The sequence below is a fragment of the Anthonomus grandis genome, chromosome 12 (assembly GCF_022605725.1).
Source record: "Anthonomus grandis grandis chromosome 12, icAntGran1.3, whole genome shotgun sequence".
In the NCBI taxonomy this organism is placed as follows: Eukaryota; Metazoa; Arthropoda; class Insecta; order Coleoptera; family Curculionidae; genus Anthonomus; species Anthonomus grandis.
The window spans coordinates 3,516,234-3,537,163 of NC_065557.1; the positions used below are offsets into that span (position 1 = coordinate 3,516,234).

A 20,930-nucleotide genomic window follows, 5' to 3' on the forward strand; every position below is an offset into this window, starting at 1 on the left:
CAGGTGTTCTGTAAATACAAACAACGTAAATCAGAACGTAACTCAGAATAGAAAAAGAGTCAAGCCTATAACTTTAACGGCCTTGGCTTCATTGGATCATATAGGCAAGAAACTCAAGCCCTAACAAAGTTACAGGCTTGACATTATTTATTTAAATATTGATTGAATAAAAAAATTAAAAAATGCTGAAAAAGTTCAATAAATTTAATTAGATATAAAGAGTTTGTATACAAATTTTTTTGGTTTTTGAGTTATGGGCCTCTTTGACAAATCATGGATAAAATTTGTATCGCCATTTTAGTTCAGATATTATACGTTATGGTAATTATTCCAGAAAAACACAATTTTCAGAAAATTGTGGCGGGAGACCCACCAGAGTAATAATTGTATGACTCTCTCTGATTTTTTGAAGGCGTAGCAGCTTTTCTGATGAGAAGAAGGACCTGAAGGCTGACAGATCTGCTTCAACTTCAGTTGGACCAATACCATAGGCATCATAGTACCGAAAGTAGAGCCTCGCCAAAAGTGAAGAAAAGTGCCAATCGGATGCTGGTGTTGGTATGTCCTTCAAAACACACACTGGAGGGTTGATCATGCAGATAGACAAGGAATAGCCTAAGAGGTTTTAAGATGGAAGGGTCTCTCAGTCTGGCCAATAAATAGCGACCATCAGTCGCATCTGAGTCTCTTGATAGTGGTGGAGTCAACGGGTACATATTTGCTGTTTTATTCGCCACTGAATTATTATCGATGACAAAATCAACCTCTAAAAATTCTGTTGCAAGGGATTTAGAGGCAGCAATGGCCTCCCTATCAGAGCTAATTTTCAAAGATTGAACCTCTCTGGATATTGTAGCTGATGTTGATGGAACTGAGCGATGTGGCAGGTTATGGCTGTCTGGAGAGTGAGGCTTAGACTTAGACTGGGAAGGCTTAGATTTGGGCGCTTTAGAGGTTTCCAAACATGAATTTATGAGAGTGCCCGGTGGCCACATACTAATATCCTTCAGCTGCTTTAAGTGATTTAGAGACACCAATTTTGAAGTCGGAATGTGCAATGTCCTTGGTTTTTAGCATTGGAAAACATCGGATAAAGTCCGTCGTTCCCAGTTTTTCTTTGATGAAGTGTGCAAGCTGATTTCCGGTAAACGGAGGTGGGATATTTGATACAACCACGTAATGCCATTCATCTTTGTTCATTGTGTTGTCCTTCGGTGACGTCGGAACCTCCGGGTCTGGTTTTTCTGTATGATCAGGCTATCGTCCTTTTAGTTACAGGTTGGTAACTTTTAACATTAGATTTTTCTTTAGCTAATTGTTCTATGGTGCGAGCCATTTGTTTAACATCTTTCCTCTGATTCTCTACTTCACTTTTTAACTCTTCATTGGAAGAATCATGGACCTGTACCTTTACCGCCTCACCATAGTTGTTCATAATAATTGATGACAGGTTGAAAATTTCCTGTTTCATATTTCTGATTGAATGGAAAAGAGATTCTTGTCCATTTTCAGAGACAGTATGGAGGCGATGAATGTCATCAATTTTGTCATAGAGATTGGAGTCGTGAGAATTTAAAATGTCGTACATCTCTGAAAACACTGGAAGAAGGTCGTTATTCTTCTTTAGACAGGTTCCCAGAGCATTGACATTTTCTAGAGATATCTGAGAGTTTTGCAGTTTTAATTCCAACAATTTGCGATAAAAAAAACTATAGATCAACAATTTATTAATTAAAATAAAAATAATATGCGACTCCCTCCAATAAAAAATATATTCATTTACGATTAATTTTAAAGATTAACAAAATAATGCACCTTTGGAATTCTTCGTTTATGATCAGATGTTGGGAACTATAAATGTGTAAAAGAAGGCACGAATTTATGACCAATAGCGTAGAATAAAAATATAATTAATTATTTGAAATTATCGATTGATGCTTAACTTTCTGGAGTAAAAAATATGTGAATTAATCTTTAGTTTGCAGGGATCAACTTTCTGCATTTGTAAAATTATACATCCATTCCTAGTACAAAAAATAGATAGCATTACATTACAAATTATGATATAGAAAAAAGATGGAAAAGTACGAAATTCTTTTTCTTGTTGGCATTTTAAAATTGATGAATTTTCCTTTATAGCAAGCTTTATAATTAGGAAGCACTCAAGTTGAACGGTTTTTCAGTTGAACGACATTGAATATAATCACTTTTTTTTACTTTTTGGGAGTGTAGAGCCAAAAGAGCTATCCACTGGCATACATTTCCTTTAATTTCAAAAGTGAATTTTTTTGACATAATGTGACAGTTAGGGTAGAGTTGGGATAGATGACGCACCTTTTAGTTCTAACATTGGGAGACAGTAAATAAAAACCACTTTTAAATGTTTAAGTTTATATGTGAAAAATGTATTATTTGGATTCAATAAATTAAGTTTTTCCTGTCAATAACATTTTTTTTCCTTATTATGTATTTGACAATCTCACTTATCCTATATGGGTGTGTTGACGCCGACCGGGTGTGTGTTATTGCTTATGAGCTTTATACATAATTAAAAAAAATATCCAGTCTATAGTGGTTATGTTTGGTCGTACTTTTCTAAGCAACCAACACATTCATTCTCGTCAAAAATCTCGTCATCGGTGGAATCATTAATTGAAAAATCATCATCATTATCTGATGATGACGACTGACTTGCAACTAATTTGCGTTTGGCAGAATTAAGAGCACCCACGCGAGAAAGTGAGAGTGCTTTTTCTTTTTGTTGGTTTGCTTCTGTTTTTCTAATTTTTTGGCTTCAAGCTCTAGTTTTTTGAGTCTCATCTCTTTTTTTTCCAAAATGTTGTTAGGTCTTGGGCAGACTTGTTTTCTTCTTTTTAGATTCTTTGAAGCTACGATCTTGGGAACAGGAGAAAGATCTTCTAAAATCTTTGAAGGCGTCCAATCTGATGTACAAGCGACAGGCACTGCAGAATGATTAGCCCAATGTCTTAAGAGGGGAAGAGTTTGAACTTGTCAATGCTACATTGGGTGTTAATGTGGATTGAGGAGGACCAGGTTCTGAGCGTTCACCTGGTAAATGTTGAGAAGGTAGTTCATTTTCCTCGGCAGAAAGAAAAGCATGATCTGGGATAGCAGATGGTTTCAAGGGGTAAACTCCGGTAGCACGAAATCCTGATATTCCAATCTCAGTTGTTGTTGTACGTGCCCAAGAATCAGCAAGAAGCTTCCCAAAATGTCTGCGTTCAATACGTTTGCCTGGATTTGCCCTTATAAATTCATCACATGCACGTTTAAAGTAACTTTTCAGTGGCTTAAAAAAAGAGCGATCAAGGGGTTGTAAAAAATGGGTAGTATGGCTGGGCAGGCACAATAATAAAATGTCATTTTCCAGGGCAGTTTCTAGCATTTCATAGGAGTTCATATGAGAACCATGACCATCTAAAATCAGGAGACACTTTCCAGCTGGCTTCCTGGGTATGAAGTGATTTGTTAGCCAATCAATGAACAACTTTTTTCTCATTTTAATTACGGCTCCGGGCGGCATATTTTTTGTTCCCAAACTTGTTGCTTGTTCACCCCCTTAAAAATACAATATGGTGGTAAAAATGAACCTTCTGCATTACAGCAAGCCACAAGAGGTATAGTCTCGCCTCTTTCTTGACCTTTAATAACATGAATATCTTTACTTCCTTTTGCAGCGATAACTTTTCCAGGATCATTGTTAAGGCTTATTTAGCAAATCATTATCTGTTAACATTTTTGATAATAATTGAAAATAATTATTAACCTCTTCTTTATTTAGCCCTAGAGCTCTTGCTAAAGAGACGCCCTCTGCTTTTCTTATAGAAAGGCCCCCTATTTCGATTAAAAAAAAGTTTCAACCAATCTTTTCCGGTCATATGGGCTTGTGTATTGAACCTACTTTCGATACCCAATGCTTTTGCTAAATTGTAGGCTAAAATTCTAGCAGTTGTTCTTGTTGCTGCAAATCCAGAATTTTGTAGCTTTTTAATATGCTCACAAAGCTTTTTTTCAACATCCTCCCCCAAAAGTGATTTTCCACCCATTCTACCCTTCTTAAAATCGTTTTTGTGCATTCTAAATCTTCAGGAATATTATTTTCTCTTGCAGCCTGTCTTACTGAAACGTTTCTGACGCTTACAGCTTCTACAGCTTTTAGCAGTAGAGTCCATAAAATGAGAGAATATGCCGGTGACGTCAGACTTCGCGCATCTAAGCTGGCTATCTGGCGTAGAAGCGTAGAATTCTAGCAGATGTGAAAGAGAGAGATGCATGTATTCACGGTCAAGTAAACCTAATCAGGGAAATATGGGGCCTCCCCTTTATTAATTATTTGGTTTAAAGTGGTTTTGTGCGCATTTTACGTCACCGACATATTCTCTCATTTTATGGACTCTAAAATGTTGGCATTTTGAAGGATCTGAAAATAAACATTGGCTTAAAAAAGTAAACAATTTTTTATAAATTATGCGTCATCTATCCCAGATGTGTGGGAGAGATGACGCACCTATATTATTCTATATGTTATGAAGTAAACGCACTCGCCTTAATATAAGCACGTTACTAACATAACCTAGTTTTTCCTACGTCAAGTTTTTTTTTTGGTTATTTAAGTATTTTTTAACATGTTCCGAAACTTGGTGGTACTTACCAATTAGAAAAATTATACTGCACCTATATTTTAACGCCTTTTTGTATGAAAAAACAAGAGAAACCGAAAACAGGACCAGCTCTACTACATGGCGCGCACGACTAATAAATTGGGTATGGTTACACCGTAATTTTGGCTCTGCGTCATCTGTCCCGGCGCGTCATCTCTCCCGACTTTACCCTATAGAAACTTGGCAGAAAAATGTCTGTGATAAATTTATACGAAAAGCGAAAACTATTCTTTTATGGCCAGTTATTTTTACTCCACATCCTCTAGCACTCAAAAAAACCTAAAAACTTCGACTGACTATAACTCCAAAACCGTTCCATCAAAGTATGACATATAACCCCTCAAATATACAATAAAATATAGGGCATCTTATACTATACAAAACACTTACCCAAAAAGTTCCTGGTGTGTTTAATCTGTTGCACGTGCAACCCACAGGCCCCTTTAGGCACTTGGGCCACCAACGAGTATCCAGCGGGTAAATCTGGACGCGTGTAAATCCCGTTGACGGTTCGACATTGACCGCGCAAACAGGAATGACACTCGTGATGGGAGTTTTCGTCGCTACCCCCCACCACCCCGTGGGAGTTGACGCTCTAAAAAAATGAAAAAAAAAAAACGTGTTTACCGAACCGAACGTGATAAATCAAAAAGTAAAAGGTGACGTGATAAAACGAGTAACATTATCATCGCATGCCCGTGTTAAAACGTGAAGGTATTCAAAAGGACATTCATTTTTTTTCTCATTCTCTCGCATCATTATTATAATGACCGAAAATCACGCAATCGTTTAATATAATTTAAAGGTTTAGTATGCCACGCCCCACTGCAGCATTTACAGAGCGTCTCGAGGTCCAAGATGTCCTGTAAATATCCCCCCGAATTATTTCAAGGTCCTAAATAAACTCTATCGCTTCATTAAAGCGTATATTTACTATGTAAATGGGATAATGGCTACTAAATGCGTTAACCGCCTCATCAAACTCGAAAAAGGAAACATCGTAAATTCAAATTAGCAGCTCCGGATTCAGAGGTACCAGAGATGCGTATCTTAGGGAAATTGATGCTTTTTTTTTGTAATACGATTTTCGTGTGGGATTATCTTTGTCGATCGGTTATTTACTTGTTTTGTGGTCTATTGAATTTCGATGTGATTCGGCTGAACATAAGGCGACATAATCTCTTAAGAAAATCACTAAATAATTTGACCTATAGTCCAGTAGAGGCATGTTTTATATGATTATTATTAGACGTGGAACGGCGACCATCTTGGAAAATGGACTCTTGTAATTTTCATTTCATTTCATGCCTCTACTTGAGGTATCGCATGTTATATTTTGGTGAACAGGTTTTTGAGTTATAACAGGTTGAAGATTGTGACTTTTTTAAATTTTAATGATGGTAGAACCAAAACCAATGATTCTGTTCTCTTCTCTCTCTGTTCTCTGTTTTTAGATTACAAAAAAAAAATTACATCACTTTGTTCCTATACTCTTCTAATTCTTAGACTGAGATAAAGATATATAAATGACAATTCGACTTTTCCACCTTTCCTCATTTTCTTTGCTTTTTCATCGCTAGCCTGTTTGACGTAACATTTGACACTTAAGACAGTCATATATTAGGCAGGTTGACAGTTCGGTGACAAGCAGTGAGGGGCATAAAAGCAAATGTAAGGTTATTGTTGTACACCCATCTATGCCAGAATTCAATGTAAATGAATTTCTGCTGATAGATTATTAATCAACAAAGGGTGTCACTATTTGCTCCCATAACGCATCAACTTAATTTGTAATTCTGCAAATTCAAATCAAAAGATCAGGCATAAATTTCCCGCCACACGCCACCCAAGATGGTGGCCCCCGTCTATGTCAACAGAGCTGTCAACAGAATTTCTGTCTGTCCATTAGGCAACACGCATTTCTCTATGTTTGTGTTCTGTAATCCAAACTATGCCAGAATCCAATGTAAATGAATTCCTAGACTTGGTTATTTGGTTAGCAATTGCAATGACATATCACCTGTTTCCTTGACAGATAATGAGGGCAAGCGAAAGTGAGGTTATGTCCAAACTAGACTAGTACTAAATTGGGTTAATCCGAATTGATTGCTAATTAAATTTTCCCAATTAACGGACGTAGTGGCGCGGCCTCATTCAATCAACTCTTATTGACATTTTTTCCGTTAAATTCGTTTCTCAATTGAATTATTATTATTAAAAAAAAACACACGCGAGCATCATAAAATGGGTGAATCGAGCCGGCGGCGCCGTTCGCATCAAATATTATTGCACAAAGTTTAAAATGCATTTAAATATACGACCGCCATTTAGATAATAAGTCTGGGGGGGCCATATGGTTTTCAATTTCAGTGGGAATAAATGATATTAAAAAATACAAAAATACTTTAAGCGATGCCCTTGAGATCGTATTTTTGAGGCGTCGTGAAGATGGCGCTGCCATTTTTTTTCTGTTCATTAAAATACCGACACGCGCGCGATTTCAATTTTATTTTTTTTTTTGGTTAATTTTTAATAAAATAATTTCGGCGGCATCGGAAAAAATATCAGAGAGAAGAGCGACGGTGTAATTTGAGGGCGGCACAATATAAAAAAACCCGATTATTTTAAGCGTCGGCCACGATATAATGAAGGCATTATTATTATTACGCTCTCCGGTGTGAAAAATCGGCGTATATCGAGGTAATTATTGATTGATTTGTTCGTTACGGTATTGTGCGGGTTTATATGCATGATATAGCGAAAACAAAAGGGTCATTGATGGCGAAAAACGTTTATTTACAACGAATGACAGCTGACAGCCCCACGGAAAGACATCAAAGGCCACGGTTACCAGTGGCGCCATCTAGTAAACGAAGGTTTAGTAAATCAATAGAATGTTCCTGGATTTAGCACCTTATCTTCAAGTTTCAGGGAAGATCGTAATTTAATGTTATGTATTACCTCTAGGAATGCGGTAGAAACCCGATCTTAGACCCAGGAATCATATAGAATCGGATAAGGAAATGTAAGAAAAGTAACGTTTCACGCCAATTTAGGACGTAATGGAAGAATAAAATGTACCCCATAAAGCCCCATTTGGTTACAAAAATCATGGAAGAACATATTAAAATAAAAATAAACTGACAATCTAGCAAATTGATCTCCATTTAATTCTGGCATGGTTTAGATAGAAAATAGAAGCAATAACCTCACATTTGATTGCCCTCATTCTCTGTCAAAAAATTCATTGTCAACATTGTTGTCACTTGTCAACATATAACTGTCTTAAGGGCCAAATGTCAATGCAAGTCATTTTATCATAAATACGGAAAAATATATTCACACTTAATAATTATTATTATTTGAGGCATTTAACAAGCAATGAATTAAATTAGGTTTAACCTATAAAATATAAAAGTAACCTCACTTTTGTCTGCCCTCATTTTCTGTCAAAGAGTCAGGTGGATTGTCAATGTTGTCACAAGTCACTTGACTGTTTTAACAGTCTAGTGCTGCAGATGTTGACATTTAATTATTGAAGTTATTAAAAGGGGCTTTTTACCTATTTCTACTTATTACGAATAATTAAATAATAACCTCACATTTGTTTGCCGTTAGTGTCTGTCAAAGAATTAGCTAATTTCATTGTTAACATTATCATATGACATTTGTCCCTAATGTTATTGCAAGAGGCAACTATATAGCCAAGTGGTGCCGTTGTTGCCATTTATCCATGAAAGTAAAGAATAAAAACGTCAATGAACGTAATTTCATCGATAATCTACATTGAAATTTGGCATGGTTTGTATACAAAACAGGAAGAATCAAACAATAACCTCACAAATGTTTGCCCTCACTGTCTGTCAAAAAAAGCAGGCAAAAAAAAAGCAATTAAATTAGGTTTAACCTATAAAATATAAAAGTCATTTCACTTTTGTCTGCCCTTATTTCCTGTCAAAGAGTCAGGTAGATTGTCAATGCTGTCTTAAGTCACTTGACTGTTTTAAGTGTCAAACAGTCTGGTGCTGCAGATGTTGACATTTAATTATTGAAGTTATTAAAAGGGGCTTTTAATAAGCTAAAAGAATTTAATTATTAATTAATTGATGTGGATGTTACCTATTTCTACTTATTACGAATAATTAAATAATAACCTCACATTCGAATTAGCTAATTTCATTGTTAACATTATCATATGACATTTGTCCCTAATGTCATTGCAATAGGCAACTATATAGCCAAGTGGTGCCGTTGTTGCCATTTATCCATGAAAGTAAAGAATAAAAACGTCAATGAACGTAACTTATTGGTAAATTTCATTGACAATCTAGCAATGCATCTACTTTGAATTTTAGCACGGTTTAAATAGAAAATAGGAGTAATTAAACGATAACCTCATATTTGATTGCCCTCAATATCTGTCAAAGAATTCATTTGTCATAAATATCATTGTAATAAGCAACTATATGATCAAGAAACACCACTGTTGCTATTTTCTAGGAAAGTAAAAAACAAAAACGTCAAGAAACGTAATTTCATCGATAATCTACATTGAAATTTGGCATGGTTTGTATACAAAATAGGAAGAATCAAACAATAACCTCACAATCGTTTGCCCTTACTGTCTGTCAAAAAAGCAGGCGACTTAACTGTCATGATTTTCATAAAACATTTTAAACTCATCTATCTTCAAATGTCACGGATGATTGTTCATAATTATTTGAGGAATTTAACAAGCAATTAATTAAATTAGGTTTAACCTATAAAATATAAAAGTCATTTCACTTTTGTCTGCCCTCAGTTTCTGTCAAAGAGGCAGGTGGATTGTCAATGTTGTCACAAGTCACTAGACTGTTTTAACTATCAAACAGTCTAGTGCTGCAGATGTTGAAAGTAAATAAAAGAAGCTTTTAGTAAGGTAAAAGAATTTAATTATTAATTAATTGATGTGGATAATACCTACGTTGAATCTTTACTTCTTTCCTTTTTAACCTCACAATCGTTTGCCCTCACTGTCTGTCAAAAAAAGCAGGCGACTTAACTGTCAAGATTTTCATAGGACATTTTAAACTCATCCATCTTCAAATGTCATGGATGATTGTAATGTAAAGTTACTTATTGCATCTATGGATCATGTTGATGTAAGAAAAATAACACTTTCAGATGGTCAAAGACCTAATGCTGTAGAATTATATTGAATCGTAAGGATATGTAAGAAAAGTAATGTTTCAAGACAATTTAGGACGTAATGGAAGGATGAAATGTAATAGAATCTACAAAAATCCAGTCTATTTTCCCAATTTTCGACCTAAAGCAATTGGTTACAAAATCGTGGAAGATCATAATAAAATAAAAATTAACTGACAATCTAGCAATTGATCTCCATTTAATTCTGGCATGGTTTATATCGAAAATAGAAACAAAAACCTCACATTTGATTGCCCTCACTCTGTGTCAAAAAATTTATTGTCATATGTCATTTGTCAACATATAACTGTTGTCAAAGCTGTCTCAAGTCATATGACTGTTTTAACTGTCAAACAGTCTAGTGCTGCAGATGTTGACATTTAATTATTAAAGTATATAAAAGGAGCTTCAGACTCGATAATGGCAAGTAATTAATGAATTTAATTATCAATTGTTTGATGTGGATGTTACCTGCATTGACTCTTTACTTCTCTCCTTTTTAACAAATGAAAAAAGAGAATAATTAAGTAATGACCTCACATTTGTTTGCCCTTTCTGCCTGTCAAAAAAAAAAGTCAGATATGACACTTGTCACAAATGTTATTGCAATAACTCCAAAGGGTTTCACACTTGACATCTGCAATTAATTATTAATGAATTTAATTACAAAATATCAATACATTCAATTCCCAAATCTTTGTTTTAATTGGTATTGGGTTTACATATAAAAAAATTAAAATATAACCTCACAAGTCAAAGATTCAGAATAAATGTCAATATGATGTTAAGCAATGTAGGCAACGTTGCCTAACCTCAAAAATTCGTCTTCATGAATACTTGAACCATGAACTCTAAAAATGTCTAAGCTTCATGGCTTTGACTGAAGGAGGGTTGTCGCTTTAACAAACAATGTGGCCTTTTCGTAGCTTTTTATATATAGAATAAAGGTTGATTTATGAAGCTAATATTAACAAAAGAGAGCAAGTTTTCGTACAAAAAAAATTAAAATATAACCTTACATTTTCCTGCCCTCCCTGACTGTCAAATATTCAGAAGCTCTCCATTGCCAATAGTGTCACTTGTCAAAATATTAGTGTCAAATGTCAATTTGCTGCTAAACGATTTAGAGGCACTATTTTTCTTATTTAAGGATGAAAGAGAGAAAACACTTAAAAGAGTAAATTTCCTATATTTTCTAGCCAAAAAAAAAATATACTCCAATTATCGACTTTACAAAAGCGACCTAACCTAATCCCATAATTAACCAATCACCCGATAATTAAATGGTTGTTATCAATTACCCGAGTCAACAGGCCGTGAATCTGGTAAATAAGCTGGTCCATTTTTTTTCTAAACAGAGAGAGAGAGATTGTCTGCTTAAGCGCCAGAAGCCGTATATAGTTAGGTAATTAGTCTATCGACAAAGGTAATTATAGGTAGGCCCGGTGGGTAATTACGTTATTAGTTTCTGTAATGCTTTTTTCAAAAAAAAAAAAAATCGATTTTCTCCAGATCTGGTGGGCAAGCAGGAAAGACGCTTATGTCATTAGAAACTCTCCCGTGATTAGTTTTTTCTCCTCTTTTATCCAAGGACCAATCAAGATGGGGACTTTTTTTTAATAGACAACTTTGCACGCCAATTCAACCGTGTAATTTTGCACATCAATCATACGTGAGGGCGTTAATTGTATGAAGCACGCACCTTTAGTTCATTGATACAGATTCGGTTTGGTCGTGATTCTCGTATAATTTAGCATTCATTTGTATTATGGAGGTTTAATGTATATAGTGTGTGTAAAAAAACTTGGGCGTGGCACAGGATTGAAAGCTGTATCAGTGACGTATGGCAATAATGGCGTTTTCTTGACAGACAGTGGGGGCAAGCAGATTTGAGGTTATGATGAGACAACCTGTATCCAAAAAAAAAAAAGAAAAAACGCCTTATCTAGTCTAAGTCTATTTACTAAGCAAATTAAGAGCGGCGCGTGACTCTGCATGGTTTATCGGCCCTGTATCAACAAAACCTTAAACCGTAATGGTGTATTTTATAGATTATTCATGGCTGAATGGCGGTTTATATCTATATTGCAAAATATATTTGATATATCGTTAGATATGTGGTGCGGTTATTGATACAGGTAATGAGTAAATAGACAGGAGAGATCATTTACATGTTGTGATAATTCAATGGAGAAACCGTACTTCGTTTAATTACTCATGCGCTTAGACATCCTTGCCCTCTGTGCCTGTCAAAATAAATCAGCAGGTTGTTATTTTAATAGATAAGCCACGCCGCGTCCTTTTGATCTTTGGCTTATCACATGATTTACTACTATAGATTCCGGTTAGTCAATATGCACTTAAGCGAAAGTGTAAATTGCAGCAGCTTTTGCAGATTAAACCTGCTGACCACACAGTGTAATAAGCGATTTTTATTGGAATATCTTAAAATTCATCGCGTTTACATAGAACTCTCATAAATATTTATTGAAAGCGGAATACATGAAGAAACGGGCGAAGTAAGAAATAATTAACGTGCCTGTCAATCGAATATGCTAAAATGAATAAATTAGTTATATTTTTTTTTATATACGCATAAAGCAACTTTTATTGTGTAAATAATGATTAATGGAATAAACATTGAGGTTTAATCATGTTGGTATTTCCGCGGGCGTATTAAGAGCAAATCTCTATATAAATGCCCTGTTGACAGCTGTCACTCGATAGTCTAGTGAGCCATAACATATTTTCAATCTCAAGCTGTCGGTATGAACTCTCCACATCCTTAACTGGCTTTGGCTTATAGGATTGCGTATGCGTTTAATCTTCATGCAAACTGCACAGTAAACTAGACAATTCGACACTGTCTAACTTTGGCTTTCAATATGAGCTCATTACTGTATATAAATGTCATTCTCGGTTGACAGCTGTCTCTCAGTTGTGTCTAATGACCCCAATGCATCTGTGCTCTTTAATTCTTGATAGGAGTTCTTCATTTACACCCTCCATTGACAGCTGTCATTCTGCTTTTTACTTAGACCCTTCGTTGACAGCTGTCATTTGGTTTTAGTGTCTAATGAACCCTAATACATTTTTGATCTTTGGCTTTCGGTTAAGGTCTCTTTTTATACCCTCGGCTGTCATTCAATTTTAAAGTATAATGAGCCTTAATGCATTTTTACTCTTTGGCTTTTGGTTAGGATTCTTTTATGCCTCTTGTTGTGTTTAGATCAATATTTGTTGCGTTTAAATAAAGTAAAATATTTATTGTTAGCTTCACACGTTTTATTACTTATCATTAAAATCTGTGTTGTTGTGCTCCTCAGCTAAGTAATGCCATTCTGTCTATCATATCATCTGTCTTAACTTACAATGGACCAGATTATAATAGAATAACCAAATATTCCAACTCCCTCCGTTGACAGCTGTCATTCGATCCTAGAGTCTATTGTGCCCCAATACTTTTTTGCCCTTTGGCTTTTGTTAGGAGTTCTTTACTGACTCTTTCGGTTGACATATGTCATTCAATCCTAGTGTGTAATAGACCCTAATACATTTTTTATCTATGATGACCATATCGTCACCGTGATTTTTGATCTACGATGATCACACCTCATCAGCGTAAATCACCGTAATGATTTACGCCCTCGCTTGACAGCTGTCAGGCGATCTTAGTGTCTATTGGTCCTACCACATATTTGATCCTTAGATTTCAAGATTATGGAATAAAAAATCAATATCAACTAACCTAAACTTACAACCAAACTCGACCAGTTCATTGACAGCTGTCATTCGAGTCTAGTATCTAACGAGCCTTTATGTATTTTTGATCTTTGGCTTTCTTAGAGATCTTTATTTGCACGCTCACTTACGTGCCCTAATACCTTTTTGATTTAAACTTTCGATTGACAACTGTCTAGATTAGAGGCTAATAAACGTTAATGCATTTTTACTCTTTGTCTTTCGGTAAGAGCTCTTTATTTACATACTCAGTTGACAGCTGTCATTTAATCCCAGCATTTAATGAGCCTTAATACATTTTTGATCTTTGACTTTCGGGATTGTGCGTGCATTAAGAATCAATAGAAACGAAACAAAACAAAAAGAACGAACGCTCTTTTGCTTTGGTTCGGCTCTCAACTACACTCTCCCTTGACAGCTGTCATTCGGTCCTAGAGTCTAATGAGCCCTAATACATTTTTGATCCTGGTCTTCTAGAGTTGTGCATCAATTAAAATGAATAGTCTAAACAAAACAAAAGTAATAAACTTCATGTTTGGTATTCGGTAGGTATCTCTATTTACACCCTCTGTTGACAGCTGTAATTCGATTCTAGTGTCTAATGGGCCTTAACCTATTTCTGCTCTCTGGCTTTCTGTAAGATTACCATAACAATCTCGACCACTCGATAGTGTCTAAATAAGCATAATGTATTTTTGATCTTTGGCTTTCGGTAAGAGCTCTTATTTACAGTCTACCTTGACAGCTGTTATTCAGTCCTAGAATCTAAATAGCTCTATTACATTTTTGATCTCTGGCTTTTCGTAAGACTCTTTAGTTGTTACATTCTCGGTTGACAGATGTCATTTGATCCTAAAGTCTAATGAGCCCTAATACATTTTTGATCTTTGGCTTTCAGTCGATACTCACTTAACAGATATAATGCGAATCTAGTGTCTAATGGGTCTTAATATATTTCTGCTCTTTGGCTTACTGTAAGATCTGATCTGATCTTGATCTTTAGCTTTCAGGATTGTACACACATTTAAACGTAATATAAACTAAACAAGAAACGACAGCACGACAAACTCGGCCACTTAATAATGCTTAATTAGCCATAATGTATTTTTGCTCTTTGGCTTTTAACAGGGGTTCTCTCGATTGACAGTTGTCGTAAGATCCTAAAGTCTATTGTGCCCTAATACTTTTTTGCTCTTTGGCTTTTGCTAGGAGTTCCTTACTGACTCTTTCGGTTGACATATGTCATTCAATCTTAGTGTCTATTGGCCCTACCACATATTTGATCCTTGGATTTCAAGGTTAGGCATGAAAAATCAATAGCAACTAACCTAAACTTACATCCAACTCGACCAGTAAATAGTGTCTAGTTAGTCATAATGCATTTTTGCTCTTTGATTCTCGATAGAGGTTTTTATTTACATCCTTCATTGACAGCTGTCATTCGATTCTAGTATCTAATGAGCCTTTATGTATTTTTGATCTTTGGCTTTCAGTAAGAGCTCTTTATTTACACCCTTACTTACGTGCCTTAATACCTTTTTGATTTAAACTTTCGATTGACTACTGTCATTGGGTCCTAGAGGCTAATAAACGTTAATGCATTTTTACTATTTGGCTTTTGGTAAGAGCTCTTTATTTAGATTCTTAGTTGACAGCTGTCATTTAATCCCAGTATCTAATGAGCCTCATGAAATTTTTGATCTTTGGCTTTCGGGATTGTGCGTGCATTAAGAATCAATAGAAACTAAACAAAACAAAAAAAAGAACGCTCTTTTGCTTCGGTTCGGCTATCAACTACACTCTCCCTTGACAGCTGTCATTCGGTCCTAGAGTCTAATGAGCCCTATTACATTTTTGATCCTGGTCTTCTCGAGTTGTGCATTTATTAAAAATAAATACAGTCTAAACAAAACAAAAGTAATGAACTCCAACAGCACAACAAACTCGACCAGCCGATAGTGTCTACTTATCCAAAATGTATGTTTGGTCTTTGGTATTCGGTAGGTACCTCTATTTACACCCTCTGTTGACAGCTGTCATTCAGTGTTAACATCTAATGAGCCCTAATACATTTTTGATCTTTGGCTTTCAGGATTGTGCACACATTTAAACGTAATATAAACTAAACAAAATTTACAACAAGGGCGACAGCACAACAAAACTCGACCACTCAATAGTGCTTAATTAGCCATAATGTATTTTTGCTCTTTGGCTTTTAATAGGGGCTCTCTCAATTGACAGTTGTCCTAGAGTCTAAATAATCCTAATGCATTATTGATCTTTTTGGTTGAGATCCTCGGTTGACAGCTGTCATTTAATCTTAGTGCCTATTAATCTCTTACACATTTTTGATCTTTGCTTTTCGGTATCGAGCATGCCCTTGAATCACAATACAAACTAAAGAGAGAAAAAAAAAATTACTCACCAAAAGAACGAATCCCGACAGCACAACAACAAACTCGAGCAGCAACATGTCGTAACTCTTACGCACTGTTATTAGCACATTTCAGGTATCTACGTTCGGAAAACAATACTTAAAGTAAGAATAGGCGATTTGCAATTAACATCTTCGCGGGCTTATCTTGATCGCGGGATCTTAAATGATTTTTTCTTTAAAACGGGACATTTTTTTTTAAACTCTCTTAATTTACTGATGACGGTAATTATCTGGTTATTTTTATGTTTCGTCGGGCAATTAAGGTTAAGGTAGATTTTTACAGCCCGTGGGCATTTAGGATTACGTGTTATTATGTTCAATTTACATAAGTGTAATCTGAACTTGCACAAGTCTAGTAAGAATTCGATTCGTCAATCAGTCAGATTGCTGAATAATCAACTACACCCTATGCAACTTTGACAGGTGACAAGTTGTCTTTTGTGTCAATTTTAATAAAGGCCTTTAATCAATTTCTTATTTATTCGCTAAAAGATTATAAATACGACGTTTTATTACCCGCGAAAGTAATTTATAGCCGGCTTAACGTTATTATACAAATCAGTTAAATAAACTTGGCATTTTTTGTTGTTTTTGGCTCGTTAAATTCCACCTTTATTACTTTATTAACTAAATTTATTGCCTTGCCGTTAAATAAAAATAATTTTTTGCTTGTTTAGGAAAATATGTTAACCTAAGGGTATTTAGTCAATCAAATGTACAGAAAATTAATTTTAAATAACCGGTTAATATGTAAAAATGGTCACACTGCTGTTAAACGGGGCAAAACGTTGACGTGAACGCGCCCTTAACTAAGCAAATGGCGTCTGTCAATGTGGAATTTGACAGATGACTAACCATAAAAAATTAGTGTGAGAGTGCACGGAATTTATCGATCGATGTTTATAAATAATTTCATGCCGCGTTTTTTTTTAAAGGCTAAATTTAAAAATTACGCAATCGAGTGCTAAAAACGAAATTAATGGTTATATTCATAATTCGGTACGCCCCTTTTAAAACCGCGAAAATAGGTTTTGAAGAGGTTTCGCGACGGTCTTTTTTATGGATGGATTTTTTTGTTTGAATCGTCCGGTCATGTTACCCACAAATTAAGTGTACGAAGTGAATAATTGTTGTGCTACCACGTTAATTATTAATTAAAAGATCATATCTGCTTTTTTACTCAAAAAATAATATATGTATTTTATAAGCCTAAAAAACGAACTTTTGATATAAAACTTCGTATAATAACCTTATTTATAACAAAGTAGCAGCAAAATAAATTTGAACTGAAGTTATCTCAAAACTTACATTTTTGCAGTTAAGCGTCTTGCTGTATTATAGTTGGTAACACTGTAAAGTCGTGCAGACAGCATATTGAACCCTACCAAACGTTTTACTATCAAGTTATAAAACACATAATTAATACTAAATTTTCCTTCATTTCCTTGAGGTGTGCAGGCAGCATATTAAACGCCAATTATTGCTATTAAGTAATATTGCTTGCTTAGTAACAAAAATGGCGCATGGGCGCCATCTTGAAAGCGTTTCTCCAATGCAAAAAAGTCCCTATTTGCATCCGAATAAGCTAATTTAAAAACCAGCATGTTGCCACTCAAAAATATCCCATTAACATTAAAATGTATCAAAGAAACTTTACGAATTTTGAAAAGGGGCCAGTCATCATCGCGCGGATCCGAGTAAATCACATGAAAGAGATCCGTCAATCAAAAGTGACAGTCGAGAAGATTAATTCCGACAGAGAGGCAGATTTCGATTAGTATCGGCTACTCGGATTACTAATTTTAGATTAAATACTATACGAGTGTGCGTTACGTATAGCAGGAAACTCCTTTTCTTTTCGCTATAAAGCGTATTACTTTTCAGTAATAAGGAGCGAATGACCTTTAGAGGTTAATTTAGGGAGAACGAACTCACCCTGAACAGAAGTGAAAAATTGAAATCCGGCTCGGAGGACCAAGCAAATTATAGAGTTTTTTTAAGTCTATAGTGTTTTTTATACTAAAATTACTTGTGTCCTTTTCTACACCAGAGAGACACAAAAAACGCCACAAATAAACAAGAAAAACAAATTAATTTTTTGGTCGGGAAGGTATAACCTCGATTTTGCCAGAAATTCACTCGAAAATCCGGCTCAAAGGACCAAAGAAAGTGAAAAAAATAATATAAACATCGGACGTTTTTTTACACACTGTGAAGATTGCAGTGTTTTTGATAAAAACCGACTCGAAGGACCAAGAAAAACCTGACATTTTTTTGTCCTAATTTTTTAAATTAATAAAATATCAGATTTTTCTTTATGAAAGTCTCCTGATTTTACTTGAAAAAAAAGAGAAAATCCGACTCAAAGGACAAAAAAAACTTTTAACGATTAAGAATCGCTGTTTTCTTGGATAATTTTTTTCTTTTATTTATTTACATTCTTATTTTTAAAGCAGAAATGCTCATGTTTTTGTCTTATAATCCGTGGTCATTTTTTTTTCTTAGATTCCTACGCATTTCCTAGAATACTTCTAAAATACGGCTCAAAAAACAAGAAATTTTCTAAATCTTTTAATTAATAAAACCACAGATTTTTCTTTATAAAAGTCTCCTGATTTTACTTGGCAATATCCGACTAGAAGGACCAAGAAAAACCTGAAATTTTGTTGTCCTAATTTTTTAAATTAATAAAACATCAGATTTTTTTTTATGAAAGTATTCTGATTTTATTTTAAAGAATGATAAAATCTGACTCGAAGGACCAAAAAAATTGAAATTTTTTAAAATGTTTACGGATTGCTGTTTTTTTGGTCCTTCTTTTATGCCAGAAATGCATATGTTTTTGTACCATAATCCTCAGTCATTTTTTTTCTTAGATTCTTATCCATTTCCTTGGGAAGATTTTGTTTAGTGTATAACCTTCTAAATGCTATTTGGTCCTTCGGCTCGAAGGACCAAATAGTAAAAAGATAATCTTTATTATCTTTAAACTCTAATAATAGGCTAGAAAATCTGGACCAAAGGACGATATAAAAATGAAATTTTTGGTGCAATTGCTTGACGTGAAGATAAGGCCTTACTACCTAAAAAGTCGAAGATTTTTGAACTTTTTTATTGTATAGACTTGGACTCTAAATAACATTTGTACAGAATATTTTTATAAATATTCTTCTTTTTATTTCGTAACAATATATCCATTAGTTCTTCGGATTTTGTACTTTAAAGTGACTAGTCAGCTTGAAGATAAGACTTTTTCATTGGACCTTACTGACTAAAAAGTCAGATATTTCGGAAGCTTGTTTTTGAATAGGGTTGAATCATAAACAACGTTTATGAAGAATATTCTTCTGAATATCATTCTTTTTATTACGTGAGAATATTCCCATTAGTTTTTCAGATTTTAGGCTTTAAAGTGAGTGGTCATCTTGATATTCAGCTATTTCCCTCACCAACTCTAAGACCCAAAATCTCAAAAACTAGTGGGACTATTTCAACAAATTTTGTATACTCTGTAAGCATTTCTTTGCTTTTGTTAAAAAAATTTTAAGCTTTCTCAAAAAAATCCGGTTCAAAGGACCAAAAATAATAAATTTTTAATATTTATCGGCAATTTTAAGCGAATTTGTAATTGTGCATGGAACAGCAGTGCATTTCAAGTTTGCAACGAAAAAATGATTTTGAACCGAAATTCCAAATCAAAGAATCAAATTAAAAAAAAATCAGAAAAAAGATATAAACCATATCTGAAGAATCAAAACAAAAAAAAAATGATAATTTTAATTAAAAATTATTTAGACAGGAATCTGGTTCAAAGGACCATAAGTATGTATTTATAACGCGTAAAAATCAATTTTTTGAGCGTAATTTAGGATCACTTGAATGAAAAAATCCGGCTCGGAGGACCAAAAAATGTATAATTTCATATCTGAACAGACCTGATATTCTTGAAAAGATTTTTTATGCTTATTATTTTATACAAAAAAAATTGTTTGTTTCTTCTGCAATTTTCTACCATTTTTGGTCAATTTTTCTCGAAAAACAAGAACTAAACTTATTAAATAAAAATAATTTAATTATTTTAGTAGTAGGCTAGAAAATGCGGCTCGGAGGACCAAAGGGATGTAATAAGGTAATTTTTTAACCTAATTTTAAGACAAGTGAAATTAACCGAGGGAGGTGAAAATTGTATTTTTTACTTTACATTTGAAATTTTAAATCTTTATTTAGATAAAACTACAACAATACAAAATACATTAAACAAAAGTCAATGAAAATATAATATATTCCTTGATTTTATTTTGTTTTAATGCTGTTTTAACTAATTTCTATATTCTTTAGTTCTTTTTTCAAAATTTCAATTATTTCCAGACAGTTGATATATTTTACCATTTAATTTATCCAGTAGGAAATTTTTTACACTTTTCAATTTTCTTCCCTAAATACCAACCTTTCCAAGCAATCAAAAGATTTATTCACTTTTTCCAGGCAATTGGTTTTTTCCCTTATTCTAATTTCTGTTTAGTTCCTTGCAGTTTTTTTAAATTATTTCATGCCTTAATTTTTTAACTACTTTTTACACTCAAAATTGATCCTATCTTGTAGGCAATTCATATATTTTTCTATAATTGTCATTTATTCATTAGGAAAATGTTTACACTTTATTACACTAAATTCCAAACTTTCTATTTTCCATATTGTTCATTATTTATTCTAATGTTTTTTTCGGTTTCATTAATTTTTGAAAAGATCCATCGTGTTTTCTCTCTTTAGCTCTCTTCATTCTAACCCATTTATTTTTTTTTTATTTTTATTATTTGAGTTTTTTCAGGTAATCGGAATAATTGATTCATTCCTTCTAGGCAGTTGTTTTCTTATATATTTTT

General features: G+C 34.0%; 1 protein-coding gene across 1 annotated transcript in view; it reads right to left on the bottom strand.

The window, feature by feature from the left end:
- Window positions 1-20,930, bottom strand: part of LOC126743195 (thrombospondin type-1 domain-containing protein 4-like) — a 141,498-nt gene that overhangs the window by 7,705 nt on the left and 112,863 nt on the right. Inside the window, exon 7 of the mRNA XM_050450177.1 lies at window positions 5,073-5,277. Coding sequence (XP_050306134.1) covers window positions 5,073-5,277 — 205 coding nt within the window. The remainder of the gene's footprint in view (window positions 1-5,072; window positions 5,278-20,930) is intronic.